The sequence below is a fragment of the Dasypus novemcinctus genome, chromosome 6 (genome assembly GCF_030445035.2).
Source record: "Dasypus novemcinctus isolate mDasNov1 chromosome 6, mDasNov1.1.hap2, whole genome shotgun sequence".
Lineage (NCBI taxonomy): Eukaryota > Metazoa > Chordata > Mammalia > Cingulata > Dasypodidae > Dasypus > Dasypus novemcinctus.
The window spans coordinates 43,008,272-43,030,783 of NC_080678.1; the positions used below are offsets into that span (position 1 = coordinate 43,008,272).

General features: G+C 34.7%; 1 protein-coding gene across 1 annotated transcript in view; it reads left to right on the forward strand.

Annotated features, from left to right (window-relative positions):
• Positions 1-22,512, forward strand: part of TM9SF3 (transmembrane 9 superfamily member 3) — a 62,535-nt gene that overhangs the window by 30,292 nt on the left and 9,731 nt on the right. The window contains exons 8-14 of the mRNA XM_004456975.5: positions 4,108-4,202; positions 6,542-6,672; positions 15,613-15,752; positions 18,121-18,189; positions 21,212-21,358; positions 21,919-22,002; positions 22,128-22,204. Coding sequence (XP_004457032.1) covers positions 4,108-4,202; positions 6,542-6,672; positions 15,613-15,752; positions 18,121-18,189; positions 21,212-21,358; positions 21,919-22,002; positions 22,128-22,204 — 743 coding nt within the window. The remainder of the gene's footprint in view (positions 1-4,107; positions 4,203-6,541; positions 6,673-15,612; positions 15,753-18,120; positions 18,190-21,211; positions 21,359-21,918; positions 22,003-22,127; positions 22,205-22,512) is intronic.

A 22,512-nucleotide genomic window follows, 5' to 3' on the forward strand; every position in this document is an offset into this window, starting at 1 on the left:
CCCTCTGAAAGGACTGTTATTATCTTCACTATAGATAAGGAAGGCGTAACTAAATCATACAGGTATTACTAAGGTGTAGAATGGGGTTTTGAACATAGGCACACTTATTCCAGAACTCTATCCTAATTTGCCATGCTATGTAAATGAAAACAGAGATAGAATACAAAGTGGTGAGAAAAGAATATTTTGCACATAAAATTAGTATGATGCATCACTCCAGAGTAGGAACGATTCTAAAGGATAAAGCAGATAATGCGATATGTGAAAAGTACTTTGCCTCTGTGATCACCCTAGCAATCAGAGAAGAAAAAACATTAAGAGGGTATTTGTAGAGGTTCAGCATCAATGTAGATACCGATTAATGTGCTATTAACTTTTTTTTTTTTTTTAAACAGAACACTTAAAAAAAAAAATTACCCACCCACACCCCCCCAGATGGTTCTCTTGTCTGTCTGCTCATTGTTTGCCTGCCTTCTCCAGGAGGCATCGGGAACTGAATTCGGAACACTCTCACATTCAGGGAGTGCCCAACTCCATGAGCCACATTTGCTCCCCATGGCTTGTGGAGTCTGCTGGCTTGTGGCATCTGCTCACTTAGGTGCCTGCTCATTGTGGTGGGGTGTGACGTCTAGCTCATTGCGGCGAGTATGGGCATCTAGCTTGTTGCAGTGGGTGCAGGCATCTGCTCATCATTCTTTAGGAAGCACTGGGACCTCCCATGTGGTAGGTGGGCACCCAACTGGTTGAGCCACATCTGTTTACTGCTTTAACTCTTGAGAAGGCAGAGAATTTTGAGAATGCAAAGCTAGGCCTGATGAAAATGCTGTAGCTGCTGCTCCAAAACTTTCAGTTATGAGTGGTGAGGTGGCAAATGTGGATAAAGTAGCTCCGTAAGTGTTCCATTCAGTCAAGAACTGAACAAGGAGGAGAGTTCTTTGTCTCAGCAGATTTTTGGTATAGATTAAAATGGTCTGCTTTAGGGAAAAAATGCCCATAGAATGTTTCTGAACAAAGGCTAAGTATATGTTTGGTATTTAAAGCTTTTGAAGGACACTGACACTTGGATTTAGTAGAAATGTCTCTGGGGACTGCAAACATAAATAGCTGGTTATTGTTTTGGACTCTAAGTCACATGGGCTGCCTTTTAGAACCCTTTCTTCTGGAATTAAGAACTTTTGACTGTATTAGGTTGATATTAGGCTGAAAGAAATCTTTCAATTTCAATATTGTTAGGCCTATGTCAGTCTTCTATACACATTTATAAACAGAGTGGTTCAAATTGTTAATAATATTCTGGAAGAAATAATTAGTATTTGCAGTGTTTGACTTCTTAAAAATACAAACAGTGTTTTTAAAACTGATAAAGACCCACAGTCTTTTAATTCTTACATTATACCACATTTGTGCTTAGTTATATATTGATGGAAATTAAATATTGCAATGTTTTAACTATCATGTATCCACTTTAAGACAGTGAACATAGGTATTGGGGCAGAGGAATGCTAAATATTTCAAGTCTATATGATATTTTACAAAGGTGGACAGTAGGATATAATCTTCCCAGTATACACATTAGTGTTAATGTTCTTATAAATTCTTCTTTAAAAGACTGTTCTTTAGTTCTTACTGACTAGATTATATGCTTCTATCTACAGATTTTATTTTAACTTCCTAGTTAGGGTGAGTTCTAGAAATAAATGGTCTTTATTGTTAGTGATTAAGTACATTTCTGTTTTATGGCAAATGATACTGTTTTTAATTGTTTTGATATTTCTCTGTGCAGTTAGGTATTTAAAAATATTTCATCCATTTTTATTCACAGGAGCCTTGATTTGGATTCCCTGGATGTCATTATTAGAATAGGAAACTAGAAATTGCCAGTCTGAGTTAATGTCACCTTGTAGACATATGGATTTCCCCCCCCCCAATTTTGAAATAACTTCAAAGTTACAGGAAAGTCACAAAAATAATGCAGAAACTATTACATAGAACTCCAACATACTGCATCACCCAGTTACCCATGTTTACCAACTGTTAGCATTTTACCACATTAGTTAACTCTATCTCTATCTTTCTATGTATCTATGTATCTAATCTTCCTTCTCTTTGTTGAACATTTGAGAGTAGGTTGCATACATCATGCTCCTCTAACATTTAACACTTCCATGTACATTTCCTAAGAACAAGGACACTCATTTATGTAACCACCTTATGCATAGCTATCAAGTTCAAGAAATTTAACATTGATTTTTTTTATCCCCCCCTTTGTGGCTTTTTGCATGCTGTTTGCTCTCTGTGTCCATTTGCTGTGTGTTCTTCTGTGTCTGTATTTATTTTTTATGTCCATTCACTGCGCGCTTTTCTGTGCTTGTTTTTTTCTTTTTTGCTTGTTTCCATTTTTGGTTGTTGTGGTTGCCGTCACCTTGCTGAGTTGGCTCTTCGCGCGCTAGTGGGCTGGGCCGTGGCTCCGCGGTGCCTGCAGGCTGGCGGCCGGAGGGCCGGGTGGCTCTCCACAGTATGCGGGCAAGCCTTCCTTCACAAGGAGGCCCCGGGATGGGGACCCAGGGCCTCCCTCCCATTTGATAGATGGGAGCCCAACTGATTGAGCCACAGCCGCGTCCCTTTAACATTGATTTTGAAGTGTCCAATAGATGCAGTGCATATTCCAATATTTTCATTTGTCCCAATAGTGTCCTTTTGGGCATTTTTTCCTCCATTGTTAATTCCAATTTAGGGTTATGTATTGCATTTAATTGTCATTGCCTCTTTAGTCATTCTTTTATATTTCATTTGTAAATTTTGGTAGCATATATACAACATAAAATTTCCCATCTCAGTCATTCCCAAGCATACAATTCAGTGGCATTAATTACATTCACAATGTTGTGCTACTGTCACCAGCATTCGTTACCAAAGCTTTCCATTGTCTTGAACAGAAACCCTGCACCCATTATGCGTTATCTCCCCATGTCTCCCCACCCCCATTTCGCACCCCTGGTAAGATATAATTTCAATTCTTTTGGGTATATACCTAGAAGTGGGATTGCTGAGTCATAATATAGTTCTCTATTTTAACTTTTTGAGGAACCTCTGAACTGTTTTCCAGTGTACTGTTTTACATTCCCACCAATAATGTACAACGGTTCCTATTTCCTTATCCTCACCAGCCCTTATTGTTTTCCGTTTTTAAAATAATAGCCATTCTTGTAGGTGGGAGATGGTATCTCATTGTGGTTTTAACTTGTATTTTCCTAATGGCTAATGAGGTTGATCATCTTTCATGTGTTTATTGGCCATTCATATATCTTCTTTGGAGAAATGTCTATCCAAGTCCTTTGCCCATTTTTTAATAGGGTTTGTCTTTTGTTGAGTGGTAGAAGCTCTTCATATATTTTGAATATTAAACCTTTACCAGTTATATGGTTTCTAAATATTTTCTCATTCTGTAGGTTGTCTTTTCACTTTCTTTATTGTGTCTTTTGGTACAGGTTTCAATTTTTATGAAGTTCAATTTATCTTTCTTCTTGCCTGTACTTTGAGTATAAAGTCTGAGAATCCAATACTTATGGATTTTTAAAAAAATCTTTTTTTAATTATTCAAGGAAACTAAATAGGGGAAGACAGTGTTATAAGGTAACATTTAAAATAATAGTGCTTAATATAAATTATACTACTTTCATCTAATCCTGTTAGCAGGCAAGAATCTTAAGCACTTGAATCAAGTTATTAAGAGGAATATTTTAGTAATTTTTCTTTGCAGGTGAATATTCTATTCCATATGATTTGTTTAGCAGGGTTACAAAAACAATTTTAGTGCTAGTTTTAATGTTTTTGCCAAAGAAATATGGAATATTTGTTTAGAATGTATTATGAAATTTAACTGTAAATTAAAAAAATTAGGAACAGCTTGGCTATCATTTAAATGCAGTTTTAATTAGAAATTCATTCACTGGTTAACCTTTTTAGGTCTTTTGCAGTCCAAGATGTGATACTTCTGTATTTCTTTGAAATTAAACTATAGCTAATATAATAGAATATTTGATGTTTTTAAAAAAAATCTTTAAATAGTTAGTTTTAATTTATTACATATGTTGTTTTGCCTTTTAGGAGGGGATCAATGCTCAGTACAGCCATATTTGTATATGCTGCTACATCGCCAGTGAATGGTTATTTTGGAGGAAGTCTGTATGCTAGACAAGGAGGTAACTCATGAGTAATCCACTTTGTATTTTTAGTTATAGATACAATTGTTTGACTGTACGATATTTGGAATTTAAAATGGATAATATGGTCATTATAAATTCCTTTGTTACCCCATTTCTCATAATCTCTATCAAACCACTCAGATGCCCTGGAATCCTTGCATTTCATTTCCTATAATTATGAATATTTAATAGATTATTTCCTTTGCCCATTGTGAAGTTAGGGTTAAGAACATGGAGGAGATGGGAAGTGGAGTTGGCCCAGTGGATAGGGCGTCTGTCTACCATATGGGAGGTCCATGGTTCAAACCCCGGGCCTCCTTGACCCGTGTGAGCTGACCCATGCGCAGTACTGATGCGCGCAAGGAGTGCCCTGCCACGCAGGGGTGTCCCCTGCGTAGGGGAGCCCCACATGCAAGGAGTGCGCCCTGTATGGAGAGCTGCCCAGCGCGAAAGAAAGTGCAGCCTGCCCAGGAATGGCACCGTACACATGGAGAGCTGACGCAGCAAGATGACGCAACAAAAAGAAACAGATTCCCGTGCCGCTGACAACAAAAGAAGTGGACGAAGAAGAACACACAGCAAATGGACACAGAGAGCAGACAACTGGGGGCGGGGGGGAAGGGGAGAGAAATAAATAAAATAAATCTTGAAAGAAAAAAAAAAGAACATGGAGGAGAGTATATTTAAGTTATTGATACTGTTTTGCTTTGAGGTACCTAGTTCCCTAGATGTGCTATGTGATGCCTCCACATCAAGTATAGCTTTATGCTAACTATAAAGGCAAGTGTGATGGTTAGGCTATTGTGTCAACTTGGCCAGGTAATTGTGCCCAGTTGGTTGGTCAACCAAGCACTGGGCTAACTGTAATAAAAGGTCTTCATACTGTCCTCAGTGCACTGGATAATGCTCTAGATCCAGTCTGAATCCTGGAGTCACCTGGAACTTGACCAGAGTTCAAGTATGAAGGGAGCAGTAGGAGGCACAATGCAGATGCCTAGGCTACTGATTGTACCCTATGGAATTGGGTGGGATTCTTTTTGATTGTTGGAGGGAAGGGGAGAGATAAGTTGGATATGGAGTTTTATTAATACATGTTTGCATCAGAGAAGATATTGAAAGGTGCAGGGAAAAAATGTCAGGAAGGAGACTAGTTACCACCCTTTTTTGTTGTTCAAATGCTAGAAATTAGTTGAAAAGGAGGGGCATTTGAAACTTAAACTGAAAAGGAAATGAAATAGATGAGAGAGTTTAGAATCTAGGAGTTTTTCTGGAGCAAAGTCAAAGTCAGGTAGTTGCTCTATGATATAGATATTTAAAACGGACTTTACATAGAAGAAAACAAAAATTAGAGTATTACTTATTTTTCTTTTAACACTTTCTGTTTGGGTCTCTATTGCTTATGATTGTGGGGTTGAATTGAATAATAATCCTTACATTCTGTTCCTAAGGAAAATGAAGATGTTTCACCTGGTGGCACACTTGCTTGTATACTCCGCTATATTAGAAATAAATGTCCCTGTTGCTCTGCTACTTAATATGAACAAATTTTTAAATTTCATAGTGAAAATTTTTTCCTTGATTATGTAAATAATAGATGCCCACTGTTTAGAATTTTGTCTATACAAAGAGGTACACCAAAATACTACGTCGTCTGTATTAGTAGTTCCAGTTACTGAGAAAGAGCTCATGAAACACTTGTTGCTTTCCTTTTCAAATATAGAAATACATTTAAATGTGTAATTATAAAGCTGATACTAAATTTAGAGACCATCTACTCCAGAGGTTTTTAAATTATTTTTTTAAAAGCAGTATAACCCCTTTTTAAAATGAAAGCTTACAAGAAATCCCAGTGTATAAAATGGTTGAAAATGGAATTGTTCTGGTTGAAGCAGGGCTAGGGCATCTGAAGCTCTTTCCTCACTGATGTCTTCCAGGCACCTCTAAGAAACCACTGAACTCCAAGTAGTAGTTTGAAAACCCCTGATCTGGGCCAGCATGTGGCCCAGAAAAATTGAGTGTCTTACCAAGGTTCACAGAATTCAGTGGCAGAATCAGAACAAAACAAAACACACACACACAAAACACAGAGTATTTTACTGCAGTTCATTGCTCTTTCCAGTATACCTACTTCAAAAGCTATGTTTCTATTACATGTAGTTAAATAGCTGGACTGGTGTTTCTTAGTTGTTGTTTTGAAGCAATTATTAGGATGTTAAGTTTCTAGATCTTTAATAAAATTTTAAATAAGGAATTTGGTAGTAAATAATCACATTTTAAATATTAATATATGCCTGTCTGTCTGTCTCTGATTTTCATAGTTTCCCTTTTTCTTTCAGGTAGGAGATGGATAAAGCAGATGTTTATTGGGGCATTCCTTATCCCAGCCATGGTATGTGGCACCGCCTTCTTCATCAATTTTATAGCCATTTATTACCATGCTTCAAGAGCTATTCCTTTTGGAACAATGGTAAGTTGCCTGAATCTTTTAAAGTGAAAAAGTATAAGAATTCTAATGTGAGGCCTGTCTTCTCCCCCAAAGTACTTCTTATTAAGAGTTTTGATAGTTTCATCCAGTCCCTACCCAGTCCTGTAAACTTATATGAGGAAAAAAACTGTTATTAGACCTCATGTAACTTCAGTTAAGTTTAAACCTACAGTTGCTCCCCACCTTTTTTTTCTTGATTTCATGAGCCAGTAAAGTGAAAGGCTGACTATGAAAAAAGAGAAGCAGTGTAGCTTTTTTCAGAGATTGGAGAAATAGTGAAAAGTTTTTAGAGAAAGAAAAATTAAACATCAAGAAATGTTGGTGGGAACAGATGTAGTCAGTGGTTGAGTGTCTCCTTGCCATGTACGAAGTTCTGGGTTCAACCCTGGTACCTCAGAAAAAAAAAAAAGGAAAAAAAGAAATGTGGGTATTTTAAGGTGATAGGTGAGTGATTGTTGAGTACAGCAGTAAGAAGTGAAGCTTCTCCATAACACATTTTTTTTCCCAACAGCAGTAGTATTTTTAGAACCCCATTAAGCATTTATATTAATATTGATAATATATACTGCTACAGATGTTAAAATCTCCTCACATATCTTACCTGTAATCATAGTTTGAAATGTTTTAAATTATTTCAGTATATTAAAACTAAAATACAGACATAATGGTGCTTTGCAGAGTTAAACCACAGTCTCCAGATTCTTTGCATTTTTACTTTTTACTATAGACAGAATTTTAGGCTGGAGTAGACTGTAATCTTAACAGTACACTTGTGCACACATGTGGACACATAACATGGTAGTTGCAGGGTAGTTTTCAAAACAGCTAAATAATTTTCTCAAAATCATACAGCTGTTTAAAGGCATAACTTCACCTAGAATCTACATCTCTTTCCAAATTTTAATCTTGTTTTAGTTTCTTTCTATTTGGGAGTTATTGAATGATTTTACAGAAATTCCAGGTTATGGTTGTTTTTACAATATGTGCAGAAAGGCATATTGCACATAACTTCTTACTAAATCTTTAATACATTGTAGTTAGGAATACTTTGAAAATTGGTTCAAATTTGAAAGTTTTATTTTGCAAGCCAAAATAAGTGATGATGGTTAGAAAAAATACAATAATTGATTTTATACAGAAATGAAAATGAACTTGCTTCATAGTAGGTTCAGGCCATCAGAAAGTACATAAAGGAAGTCAAGTTACTTCTTAAAGATGATCTGCTGAATAAATTATTTTCATAGTGCATTAAAACTTAAGATTCTGGTTCTGTTACAATTTTTTTCTCAGAATATTTTGAATTTGATAATCGTGAAAATTATATATCAAAGTTGTTCATGTTACTGAAATTATAAATTTTACCAGTTAGTAAAAGGATGGTTTCAGATGTTAATATTCAATGTAATTTGCCTTTGGATAATTTAATAATTACTAATTATTAGAATATAATATGTACTGAGCCAGAGAAAGTTTATAAAATTGATCTTTGGCATGTAGAAGACTAACTTGTTGATGCTTAGAAGGCATAACTGCACACTATCATGTTCTCAATTTTGCATTCTCACTTGGAATGTTGGAATGCTAAGCATTTTACTAGCCTTGGGTTTTAACTAGGTATGTGTTCTAATATTTTTTTCCCCTCCATTTAAGATTATCAAAACATGTTTAGAATATGAAATTTAAAAACTTGAGGTGAATATTTGATCTTGCTCTGTATTAACTAAGTACTTTAAGTACTTAAATTTGTATTTTCAGTAGTTTGACTTGTTGACAATTATGAAGAAAATGGTTATATATTCTTAAAAAAACCCATGGTCCTCAACTCTGGCTACACATTGGAAACACTTGGGGATTTAAAAATTTTCAGTTCTCAGGCCCTCATCCTAAACCTGACAGTCTGTCCTGGTTTAAGGATAAACTCTAGTGTTGCATTGACAAGTGTCTATCATCTGGGGATGGCTGTGTCAGCTGAGAGGTTCCCAGCCCATATTCACCATGAGTCTGAGAAGCCAGGTGTCCCTCTTGGCTGAGTACTCCTAGTTTGAAATGCAGGAGTCTAGGAAATCTCCTGTTTGCCCTTTTCCAGACCTTATCTTCTTCTCTTCCCCAATCCTTTGATCTCTTTGACATTGAGCCCTTTCTCTGGGTGATCTTGACTCTAGTTCCCTACTTTCTCAGAGTTTGCACAACTATGGGCTTAATCCACCCATGGTAAAAATTACTTCAGATGTCTTCCTTGCCCAGCAGGAGCACCAGAACAATAGGGGCTTTGCCCATTTGGGCTAGTCTACAGGACTAAGCTGAATATTGAAAGTGGGCGAAATTTGCCTTTGGACTCCCAACTTTTCATGTGTACCTCATTACACATAAAACTGTTAAATCCATGTCAGATTAAACTTGCTGAACAATAGTTTTATTAGTCTTTATTAGCAGCTTAATAAAGTTAGAGGGAAATTGGTAGAGGGTTGTGGGTAATATCTGGGCTAATGTCTTATGTCCTAGGTTTAAGGCGTAGTTCTTGGAGTCGAGAGTAGTACAAGAAGATACGAAAATATTTAACTGAAATTTTGGGTCAAAAACTGTACAGAGATGACTATAACCTGTTCCTGAATTTAGTGTTCTGGCAGGGGTACCACAGAGAATGGGAGGGAATATATGATAAAAAGCTTATATTTAATTAAGTGTACAATTTCCTGGGTTTTGACATATGTATACATTTGTGAAACCATCACCACCATCAAGAAAAATAAGATAATCATCATATCTAAATTTTATTTTATTTTTTTAAGGAGGTACTGGGGATTGAACCCTGGACCTCATACATGGGAGGCTGGGACTCAACCACTGAGCTACATCAAAAAACATTTGCACCTCTGTAATCCCTTCCTTTTCCCCTCTTCTGCTGCCCCATTTTTAGGTAACCAGTCTTCTGCTCTCTGTCACCATAGCTTAATTTGCATCATGTAGAATTATACATAAATGGGATCATACCTTAGGTATCCTTTTTTTGTCTGACCTCTTTCACTCAGAAAAATCATTTTGAGATTTATCCATCTTATTTGCATGTATTATAGTTCATTCCTTTGTATTGCTCAGTAGTATTCTATTGCGTGGATATACCACAGTTTATCCATTCACCCAGTAATGCAAATTAAAGCTGTTTCAGTTTTTGGCTATTAAAAATCAAGCAGAACATATGTTTTCATATCTCTGGTATAAATAGCTGGGAGTGGAATAGCTGAGTTGTTATATGAAAGTTTAACTTTTCAGAAATTGCTAAACTGGGTTCCAGAGTGCTTTTGTCATTTTACATTCCTGCCAGCACTGCTTGAGAGTTTCAGTTGTTCCAAGGCATTACACACTTAATATTATCAGTTTTTACTTTTAGCCATTCTAGCGGATATGTGGTATGGTGGTTACTGTGGTTTTACCTGGCACATCCCTAATGACTAATCATGTTGATCTTTTTGTATGCTTATGTGCCATCTATGTATCTTCTTTAAAGAATGTTAAGATCTTTTGCCTATTTTTTAATTAGGTTGTCTTACTGAGTTTTAAGAGTTCTCTATATATTCTAAATACAAATCCTGTACTTTGAAAATATGTCAGAGACATACTTTTTAAGTATATTGCCCCATTTTATGACTTGTTTTTTCATTCTCAAGTGCATTTTGAAAGAGCAATAGTTAATAATATTGAAGTACAACTTATTGATACTCTTTTATTTTAGAGCTTGTGTTTTTTCTGTCCTATTGAAGAAATCTTTGCCAAAACAAAGGTCACTAAGATTTCCTTGTAAGTTTTTTTTTTCTACAAATTTTAAAGCGTTAGGTCTTAAATTTAGACCTATGACCCATTTCTGGTTAATTTTGTATATAATATGAGTTAAAGGTCAAAGGTGTGTGTGTGTTTGTGTGTGTGTGTGTTTTCATAGGACCATTCAGTTGTTCCAGCACTGTGTTGGAAAGATTGTCCTTTCTCAGTTGACTTGCCTTATCAATTGTTTTAATAATCAGTTGACTGTATATTTGTGTATCTATTTCTGAGCTCTCTGTTCTGTTTCATTGATCAATTTGTCTTTATCCTGATGCCCTCACTATTTTGAATGTGTGTAGCTGTGTAATAAGGAGTTTTGAAGTCAGTTTTTTTCCTCAAAAAAACTGTTCTAGGTCCTTTGCATTTGTGTATAAAATTTAGAATCAGCTTGTCAATTTCTCCAAAAAGCCTCCTGAGATTTTGATTGGGATTGCATTAAATCTGTGTATCAGTTTGGGAAGAGTTGACATTTTAGCAATTTGAGTCTTTTGATTCATGAACACAGTGTATCTCTTGACTGACTTAGTTATCTAATTTTTCTCAGCAGCATTTTGTGTTTTCAGTGTTCTGATCTTGTACATATTTTGTTGAATTTATCCCTAATTAGTTCATATGTTTTGTGCCATTTGTAAACGGCATTGTTTTTTTTTTTTTTCACTTCAAATTCTAGTTGTTCATTGCTAGTATCTAAAAAAGCAATTGCTTTTTATATATAGACTTTGTATCCTGCAAACCTTGCTAACCTCATTTAGTAGTTTCGGTTGCTTTGTTGTAGATTCCCAAGGATTTTTTTGTACACAGATTATCATATCATTTGTAAAAAAAAAAAAAAAAAAAAAAAAAGTTTTACTTCTTCCTTTCTAATCTGTATCCCTTTTATTTCTTTTTCTCATCACACTAGCTAGAAGTGGCTATAGCAAACATCTTTGCATTGTTCTCAATCTTAGGAGGAAAACATTCAGTCTTTTGACATTAAGTAAAACACTAGCTGTAGTTTTTTTGTAAGATGCCCCTCATCAGGTTGATGAAGTTCCCTTTTATTCCTTGTTTGTTGAGTTTTTATTGTGAATGGATGTTGGATCTTGGAACTGCTCTTTCTGCTTCTTATGAGATGATTTATGATTTTCTTTCTTAGTTTGATCATTTGGTGAATTTCATTAATTGATACTCAAATCTTAAACCAACTTTGTATTTCTTTGATAAACCTCACTGCATCATGATGTATCCTTTTTATATATCTTTGGATTTCATTTGCTGAAATTTTGGGTTTTTAAAAAATTTTTGTTTTCATCTGAATTTATGAAGGCTATTGGTCTGTAATTTTCTTATGATGTCTTTTTTATGGTTTTGGTGTCTGGGTAATGCCAGCTTTCAAGAATAAATTTTTAACATCAAATAGTGTTTTTTTCACTGTAGTGTTGAAGTGGCCCAAGAAACAAAATACGTATAGAGTTATGTATTGGCATGTGGAAAATACCTGGATATAATATGCCTCTTACAGCCATTTGTGCTTCAGCTGGTGATGCCCTGATTAATAAGTCTGATTGTAGAAATGCTTGAATTAAGTCTACATAATTTTTATATAGATATAGAGTCATAAAACATATGAGCTAGAAAGTAGATGGTAGAAATTGTCTACTCTGAGCAGGTGTCTAGGAGATGCTTAAACATATTGATTAATAAGAATGAAATATTTCCTAAGATGTCACTGTACTTATAAACAGTTATTGCTATGCTAAAAAATATTCCTCTCCTTTAGTATTCCAATATATCCTCAAATAGATGGCATTTTCCCTTTCTATTCTATCATGCCATAGACTTCATAAAAGGCCAGACTAGAAGCAAAGGTAAATAAGCAATAGCCACATTCTTGGTTTCTGACTGAGACTGAGAAGAGCTGAGTACGTCTTTGGGGGTATTAAGAACTGATTGGGGGAAGCGGAGGTGGATCAAGCAGTTGGGCTCCCATCTACCATATAAGAGGTCCGGAGTTCAATACCCAGGGCTTCCTGGTGAAGGCAAGCTGGCCCGTGTGGCAAACTGGCCCACGCAGAGTGCTGCCCCACGCAGAAGTGCTGGCTTACGCAGAGAACTGACACAGCAAGATGATGCAACAAAAAGAGACACAGAGGAGAGACAATAAGAGATGCAGCAGACCAGGGAGCTGAGATGGCGCAAGAGAATGATCACCACTCTTCCACTCCAGAAGGTCCCAGAATCAGTTCCTGGATCTGCCTAATGAGAATACAAACAGACACAGAAGAACACACAGCAAATGGGCTCAGAGAACAGACAGTGGAGGGAGGGGGGAGAAATAAATAAATCTTTAAAAAAAAACACAACTGATTGACTTTCTAACTTGCTCTTCTTGTAGTAGATTAGGAAGGCCTTCAACCTGTAGTAAGTGTTTCCTCTAGCAAGCACTACTTGCTTTCACTCTTTTGGCCTATTGAAGAGTGGCTAGCAGCAGGCCTTGTATTGATTTGAGTTCCAGTTTTCACCAGTGTGTTAGACTACTTGTTTTTGAACTCTTCATTGCTAAATTTCATTTTAAATAAATCATTAATGTGGAAGCCCAACACAGCAAATGAAATCATGATTTTATTAGTGGAAATATTTTTGCAAATTCAAAAATTTAGCACTCAATTTTGTGAGAACAATAAAGTTATAAGTACAAATCTCATATCAAGGGATATGAATAACAGCTCAGTCATATCTTTTCAGCAGCCAATTTATTTTGATTGGATGTAAGTATCAAGAAAAATCACACCTTCATGGATGAGTTAGTTCTATGTGATTTTTTTTTTTTTTAAGTACAGATTGCCTTGCAATCTTAGAGTGTTTTTGAAGTAAACTCTTCCAGAACTTGAAAATAAAGGTGTAGGAAATGATTTCACAGTTTAAGTACTAATAGTTTCTAACACTGCTCAGATTAAAAATCATATATATATAAATTTTTTCCAGATAAGAAAAGAAAAAAATTTAACAAATGAAAAACAGTGGATAATATTTTAGTGAGACTGATTATAGCTTTCTTTATGAACTGTTATCTTTTGAATGAGAACAAAAGGCAATATGTGCCCTCACTTCACCTTCCACTTAATTGGCTATGACACATGTGCTGTAGTAATGCATTTGCTTGTACAACTTTTAGTGAGCAAATATGTAGAGGTCTGAATTGGGGTGGGGAGGGGAAAACAAAAGACCAGTGTCTCCTCATCAATGACATATATATAAGAAGTTCAAATATATACATAGTGATAACAGGGAAAAATTCTGAGATTTGCGTGAAAATGAGTAGGTTATGGGATCTCCAAATAATGAATATTTTGTACAGAACACATTTGAATGTGTATTTTTATTACGGTTAAAAATGTTTGAAAAACTTTAAAAAATATTAAAACTGTTTGCAGTAAAGCAAATACAGTAATGTTTTAATTATAGAATCTAGATAGTGAATATATGGGTGCTCCCCATACAGTTCTTCAAATTTTATATATGTTTTTAAATTTTCTGATAAAATGTTACAAGACAAAAAAAAAAATTCAAATTATTTATTTCTGGAATTCCTGAAACTCTTCAGCAGGACCTGAGGGTTTTATGGAACAGTCTGAAAACCACTTTTACTAGACCATGTGACTCCACATCTGGATGTTTCCTTCATTTCCTCTTCAATTCATATTTGAAATTAGAGTTCTGATAATTAGGGAGAAATATATATATTTCTATTACAATGTGTTAAGTTTTATGAATTTTGTATACTTAATGATAGCAAATTAGTAATTAAGAAGGCAATCAATAACAAAAACTGCAACAGAATTCATACTCCATAAATAATATGCATGAAACAGGTATAATTCTTAATCTGTTACTATATTTTAGAAGATCTTAAAAACACCTGCTTATTTTTCACATGTATAGTATCCTTACTTTATTATATGAGCATAAGTTCATATTATTAATGAATCTATACTGAGATACCAATAAATTGAGTTCCCAAGACTCACTAAAATGAGATTCAGAGCTCTCTTAAACTCTCACATAGTTGTGCAAGTTGTATATGAAAGGAAGATGATGTTACCCTTTGGCTTGTTTTCTTAAATGCAAAAGAATGTAATGAAGATGAAGTTTTAACTAGCTTTGCTTCAAAATAAATTATTTCCTTCTCATGCAATCACAGAGGATTTTCTACGCCATACTTCTTCGTTTCTGTCAATTTCTTCACAATTTTCCTTTTGCTTTTCTTTCAGTTTTACTTTTCATTTATTAGAACCACAAAATGCATCAATTCAAAGAGACCTTAGAGGTGATTCAGTCCTACTCCGAAGTTCATAGTGAAGAAATGTTAACCAAATGCTAGCTAGGAAAGTGCTGAATGTGTGTCTTTGTATATCAAGATTTACTTATGAAAAAGAAAATCACAAAAACCGTTTTGCTTCTAGAATCTATATAGTCTTCCCTGTATCTTTAGACTTTGAACAAATAGTGAACAGAAAATATTTGTATTATTTTAGTAATGATCCAAAAATAGACATAGAGAATTGCTTCTATTGTTAAGATCCCAAAGCAGCATAGAATAGGGGGGTAAAAAAAACATGGTTTTTGAGACAAGAAAATCTGAATTGAAATTTTAGTCAGGCTACTTACTATCTGTGTGATTCTGGGAAACTACTCTGAGTCTCATTTTCATAATTTGTAAAATAGGGAGATAATATATATAAAGCTCCTTGTATGTGTCAGGAGCTCTATAAAATGGAACCAAAATAAGAAATTATTTATAGTGGTGGAAGATAACGGATAGATATGTTAAAACATGACAGCGGAAATGCAAAGAAAAAGGAGTATAGCAGAGACAGAATGGAAATTAGGACAAATGGGGAGCTAATATGACTAGGAACTAGTTCAACTTTTATTTATTTGAATTCTAGTATTTTAAAGCACATTCTTTTCCTATTTTCATTATATGTATCTTGCATTTTAGCCCGTATTGAACTTAAACATTTTCTTTTGTGATTGAATTATGTTTAATATTTTTAAATGTCCCTTATATTTATTCCTGTTAATGTTGTTATTCTCTAATTATACACGTTTTTATTTAATTTACAGGTGGCCGTTTGTTGCATCTGTTTTTTTGTTATTCTTCCTCTGAATCTTGTTGGTACAATACTTGGCCGAAATTTGTCAGGTCAGCCCAACTTTCCTTGTCGTGTCAATGCTGTGCCTCGTCCTATACCGGAGAAAAAATGGTAAAGAGAATGCAAAATCTTATGTGATTGTTTCTCACAGTACTTAAGTCCTTAAGGCTTTAGTGTATATAACTTATTTCACTTTCTGAATTTTGGTGTCATTTACAGATAAGTCAAAAGCATAGATAAGCATACTAGAATAGAGGAGTAGGTGGGAACTATGGTTCCAAGTGTTTATTGCAACAGCCCTGGGGCCAAATCTAGCTTTTTTTTTGTAAATAAACTTGTTGGACACAGTCACACCCATGTTTTTACATAATGTCTCTGGCTGCTTTTACACTTCAGCATCATATATGATATGTCAGAGAGTTATGACAGAGACCATATGACCTGTGAAGCCTGGAATATTTAGTCTGGACTATTCAGAAAAAGTTTGCCAACCCTGGCTTATAATTTTATTTTCTTTTCCAGGTATTTTATTATTCTGAATAATACTGACATTTCTAGCCATATATATCCTGCCGATTGAGATGAATTAGGATTTGACACAAACTGTAATTTTCTGACATTCTTTTTTTTCACATTTGGGATAGTATAGAATTTCTTAAAAACATGTCTGTAACATTTTATCCACAGAATGTGTTCTTGAGGTCCCTATATAATTCAAGATCCCATCAAAATCCCATCAAAGAATGGCAGGTATTTCTCTTTAACAGCTAAAGAAGTACCTTTATCATAATAATGTAAACACAGTTTATGGTTCATTAGACCAGTCAGCTTTTAAACCATGATTCTTGATGGATTTTTAATTTGGGGAGATTTGTGTTTTCTCAAAATGTGAAAGCAAAATGAGATGTCATTAGTATTTTTACATTTCTAATTTTTAAGTTCAAATTTGAATATAATATGAACTCATTATATATGTTTTGCCCTTCAAAATTATACCACTGTGTATTAATTCATTTTCCAATTTTGTAGTAGGAGACAAAAATAGAATAATCTTTCTGTACATTTATTATATTCCTCATGAGAATAGCTGTGCAATAGACTCTTCATATGCATAGTAAAGTATATGTATAAGAGAACCTCTGTTTCTAGGTATTTTACCACATTATAAATGTAACTTATGTTTCAGTACTTATACAAACAGGTTATAAGTGTTCTGTATATTTTATAACGAGAGAAATGGAAGCTGAATGAAACAGTACTTGCTAATTTAAGGTTAAAGGAAAAGCAAGTCAGAAATCTCAGAAGTTCCTGGGACTCAGTAAGGAGAGGGAGGACCAACATGGGACCTTTCTAGATGGGCAACATTTAGATGTAGGAAGGGCCTGTGTGTATCTTCATTTTCTTTATATAATCACAGGAGAACCACAATCTGAGTACTAGGTTTGGCTCTCCATGACTGTATCTTTTTGGGCAAATCTTTTAACCTCTGTGGGCCTTGGTTTCGTATAAAACGAGGGAAAAAAACTAGATAGGTTAAATGATTTTAAGTTTTTTTTTTTTCAGCCCTGAAATCCTTTGGTTTTGTTCTTAAGCAATTTGTTAGTTTGTTCATTCCAGAGATACTAGTTAAGTGTCTTTTATATGCCACATACTACAGTAGACACTTGGAATACCTAGATAAATAGCTTCTTCCTGCCAGGGTTTTATAATATAGTGAAGTGAGCTATGTATGTAATTAGACAGTTATAATATAATGTGGTAAGTGCTGCAGTGGAGTTACGTTCAGGAGGTAATGAAAATATGGGGGAAGGGCCCCCTCTTTCTGGGAGACTCAGAGAAGCCTTTATAGGAGAGAACACTTGAGCAAGGGCTTGCAGGAGGAAAAGTATAAGAGGAGAGAAGAATTCCAGGTGGAGAATTTATTGATGGCAATCAGTCACTGTCGAGTGAAAGAATGAGGTTTAAATTTTATTTTTTATTTTTCCTTTAACACCATTATAACTTAGAACTCATACCTTAATTGTACAATTTGTAGGAAAAGGAAGTAAAGAACCAAGAAAAGAGGGAGCAAAGAGATGACAAGGCCACCATTTGGGAAATAATATTTCAAATAAGGGTCTCAGGACTCATATTTTCTTTCCCTGTGATGTTTTGTAGTAAATGCCTTAAGAGTTCTTAGAAATTTTTGAGAGCTGGTAGAACAGGAGCAAATACTTAGGATCTTTCTTGGCTTTAATAATTCTTTCTCTGCCTTTAGTGCTGGAAAGAATTTTGGCTACAACCTGTGGCTAGCTTTAATAATTTTTAAGTTTCTCCTATGTATTGTGTGTCTTTGGATTTGACTTTTAGTTTTACTGATTTGTTTCTGTCCTTTAGTGATTATTTTAAATAAGCAAGCATCTCTTTCTACCAGCAGGATTTATATGATATAAAATGAAAGTCGTATTAGAAATTTACTGTTAATTTTAATATTTTCCAGGTTCATGGAGCCTGCAGTCATTGTTTGCCTGGGAGGAATTTTACCTTTTGGCTCAATCTTTATTGAAATGTAAGTTTCGATGATATACTTAAGTTTTGAAGACTTCATCATAAGAGAACTTAGGAGTTTGATTAAGTTTAGAATCATCAGGTGGGAGGGCATCTAATAAAGTTAGTCCGTTCATTCTTTGGCTTGCAGAGTGGCTCTGTGTAGGCTGTCAGACAGTACTTGTCTGCCCTGTTCTCAAATATTTAGGTGAAGTTTATCTTTTACGTTCTCTCACTTAGTAGGAGATTTTAGAAATCAAAACGTTTGTGCTAGAGGATGGTAGACAAGCCTTTGACCACATGCATGTTGTAAGGAATTTTACTGGTTTTGTTTTTTGTGAATATTTTTGAGGGTCTTTGGTCCTAGGTAAACCATTGCTTGCTATTTAGTCTAGACCAGGACATCTTCTGATGGGTAGTCATTCCTACTTCTCTCATAGTGGTCTGTGGAATGCTGGGATGCGTATATGTTTTAGGGGGCCAGGGATATGCCACCTTGTGCCACGTGAGTCCCACCATGATTCATATCTGCATCCTTGGTCATCACTGCAAAATAAAAGACCCCCAGTTTTTTTTTCCTCATCTTCTTTCCCAATTTTCCTTGATGGAAATGATCTGTGTATTTTTGGGGAAGACAGTTCTTTGTATATCCTGTTTTCAGGTTCTATGGTCATATACCCCTGTCTCCTGCCCACCAAATGCCCATCATTGTGACAACTCAAAATACCCTTGTATGTTTCCAGAGTCCCCACTGCTGATTTGCTCCTGTACAGTAGAAGTCTTCTTAATGGATATGCTTGGATCTGGTAGTTGATTAATTGCAGGGGAATTACAAAAAAATGGTACATACATAACATTTTAACTTAAAATAATTAATTATACATTCTTCACCTTTTTTCTGTCTCTTTTTCTAAGGCCTTTTTTTTTCTGAGTATGTTATCTACTGTTTGGAGTTTCCATCTTTTTTTCTTTTGACATTCATAATATATCCTATGTGTTTTCTAGTCTTTTAAAAATGGAGTGAGAATATTAAGAGTCTAGAGCATTTTAAGTACAGAATCCTCCTAGAATTTTGTATTTCCTGCAACCCTCCCACCCTCATCTTTTATAGTCATCTTACCCACACCTAATTTTATTTTTTCAAGGGGGCATTCATTGTCTTCTATTTATTAGTAGCATTGCTACTTTTTTTGTTGTTGTTCACTTGTTCACACACAACTTTGTTTAAAAGTATGTAGTTCCCACATACCCCATTATTAATGTTTTGCATTAGTGTGTTCCCTTTGTTACAGCTGATAAAACAATGTTATAATTATACTATAAACCATAGTCAATAGTTTATATTAGGATTCATACTTCTTGCTATTGTATAGTTCTCTGGGTTTTTTTTGTTTTGTTTTTTTCCCCAGTTTTCAGCCTGGTAATGTATATACAACCTGAAATCTCCTGTATTATCCACTTTTAAATATACTGTTCAGTGAATGCACACCTAATTTTATAACTTTAGCTACTCACCTTGTTGAATTTTTTCAAAACTTTCAATATAAAGTTTCATAGAAACCACAGCACCTTCTTTGCATGTTTATTGGTTTATATAATATTGTACACTGTGGGCATTAGGCAGTGTTTAGAGAGGCCAGGGAGTGTGTGCCGCTGTGGCTTATGGTTTAAAAGCCAGTTTTTGGTACTTTTGTGCTTCCAGTCTGGTGCTCTTTGTTTTCCACCCTGACTTGACCTCTGACTAATTTTTCCCCCTCCCCCCTCCTCCTTTGTCCTCTGATAATGTCTCTTCCTGCTTCCTCAGGTACTCTGTTTCATTAGATAGCCTCTCTGCTTTATCTTTAACTTCTGTTGATAATTCAACTACCCTCAAACTTATGTCCTTCTGCTAGTCAAAGTGATCTTTCTAAGGGTGTCAGTCTGATCATGTCACTTCTCTGCTAAAAAACCTTTTCATTTTCATCGAGGTAAGGTGCAGTCTCTATAACATCATCTGCGAGGACTAGAATCTGGCCTTTTAGCTCTTCAAAAGTCTTAGCCTTGGTGAATTACTTTGAGTTTCTCAAAATACAGTCAGCTTGCCTTCTTTGAGCCTTTGCCTTTGCTGGCCCTGTGCCTGGGATATTCTTCCAGCTCACTTTACCACATACGTCTTATCTGACTCTTCCTTCTACCCTCCTAGCCTTACACAGCCAAACTGGTAAGATGCCCCTTCTGTATGCATTGGTATAGTGCATTGTGATTGCCCCTTTACTGATATTTCCTCCCTAGACCGTAATCTCCTTGAGAACAGAGATTTTTACCATCTTCACAGCTCTATTCTCATTGCTTCCCTAATATGTGCTAGGGTCTCTGTAAATATTTGTCAAAAGAATGAATAAAAAATAAATGAACTAAAAAGAAAGTAGAAAAAGAAAAGGTGTCTAAAAAAGGCTCAGTTCTAATTTAATGATAACTTGAGTAATGGATTTAGAGCAGACTTAGAATGAATGGTGATTTTCTGAATGTAAAATCTTATTACCCTTCCCCATATGTCCTCTGAGGATAACTTGTGAATCTTCTTGGGACCCTCTTTTCCTAATTTTTTCCCTCTTCCTAATTTTCTACATTATTACTTGTAACAAACATTTTCCTATTTAGTAAGGTACTTTATGAAATATAGAATACATTGCTTGAATAGTATATCCAGAAATGAAAGAATGATGGAGATTATTTTTTTTAATAACTTATAAGTACAGATTTTTAGCTGTTTTCATTCTTTTACACATTTTATTCCTTTAAGATTCTGATTTTTTCAGTTTGTTTAGAGATGAAAACTCTGCTGCAGAATCTGTTCTTGAAAGGTTATCCAATAAAAAATATTTGAGACAATTTTGGAGGAGTTGATAATGACAAAGGGTAAGGGAAACTATTGGTAGTTGCTTGAAAGAAAAACATTTAAATGAGAAAAAAAGTAGGAACTGCAAAATGTAAGTGAGACTTAGCAAAAGCAGAGTGAGCCTCAAGAGTAAAGACTAGAAATTCATGTCTTGCATTTTATTTAGGTATTTCATCTTTACATCTTTCTGGGCATATAAGATCTATTATGTCTATGGTTTCATGATGCTGGTGCTGGTCATCCTGTGCATTGTGACCGTCTGTGTGACCATTGTGTGCACATACTTTCTACTAAATGCAGAAGATTATAGGTGGTAAGTACTTACCTTTAAAGTGGACGCCAAGGAATTTTTAAATTTGTGGAAAGAACCACTGGGGACCCTAATATTTTAAGATAAGATGCCATTTAAATGTATCAAGTAGAGTAAAATCTTTGTAGAGATTTTGATGCTTAAGATGGTTTAGGGTGTTTTCCCACTAGTTATAAAAATGATGAATATTTTAGAGAAGAAATAAAAATCAGGCAGATTTTGGTTTTAGTTTTGGTGTTAATGAAGGATACTGTGTTAAAAATACAACATGTTGGATATAGAAAGAGCTTAATGAGGAAGTGTTGCTCCATGTTAAATGCAAGGTGTCTTAGGATTGAAAAAGGAAATGGTTTTATTTGAGACTTACAGGGAATCTTGACCAAATTCAGGATCTCTCCTTCCAGTTCTTGGGCTTTTCCCCTGTCAATATATTTGTGTCATGTGTTTTCATTTGTTTCTAAATATACAGAATTTCAATGGATATTTTCATAAAATACTTTGCTTTAAAATCTTTGTTTCAGTGCTATTCATTCAAAAGAGTTATCTTTCTTTTATTTTTTAAGGCAATGGACAAGTTTCCTCTCTGCTGCATCAACTGCAATCTATGTTTACATGTATTCCTTTTACTACTATTTTTTCAAAACAAAGTAAGTGGAGACATTTTCTCAATCTATATTTAGTAAACTGAATTTATCATTTAAATGCTAAATTTTTCAACTTTATGTTAAAAGTAAACATGGATATACTATATAGCTATTTTGTTTTATTTCAGGATGTATGGCTTATTTCAAACATCATTTTACTTTGGATATATGGCAGTATTTAGCACAGCCTTGGGGATAATGTGTGGTAAGTTCTGAAATTCTTGGAATATCATGAGTAAATCTTTGTCTTAGAACCAGAAAAACGTAGTCACTGGAAATTTAAAAATTATATTCTCTCTTACTTCATCAGGAACGCCAAAATAAACTCAAGGGTCTGGTTTCACCCCATAAAACCGAATTTATCACCTCATTGGTTTCTATTTTTATTTTCTGTTCCCAGTAATTCTGTAAGCATTGTTTTCAGAAAACAAATAATATTCTTGTTCATGTTAAAAATTAGTTTTTTAGCTTAGGTTCATCCAAAAAGATCAAAATATTATTAGCATGTGATAG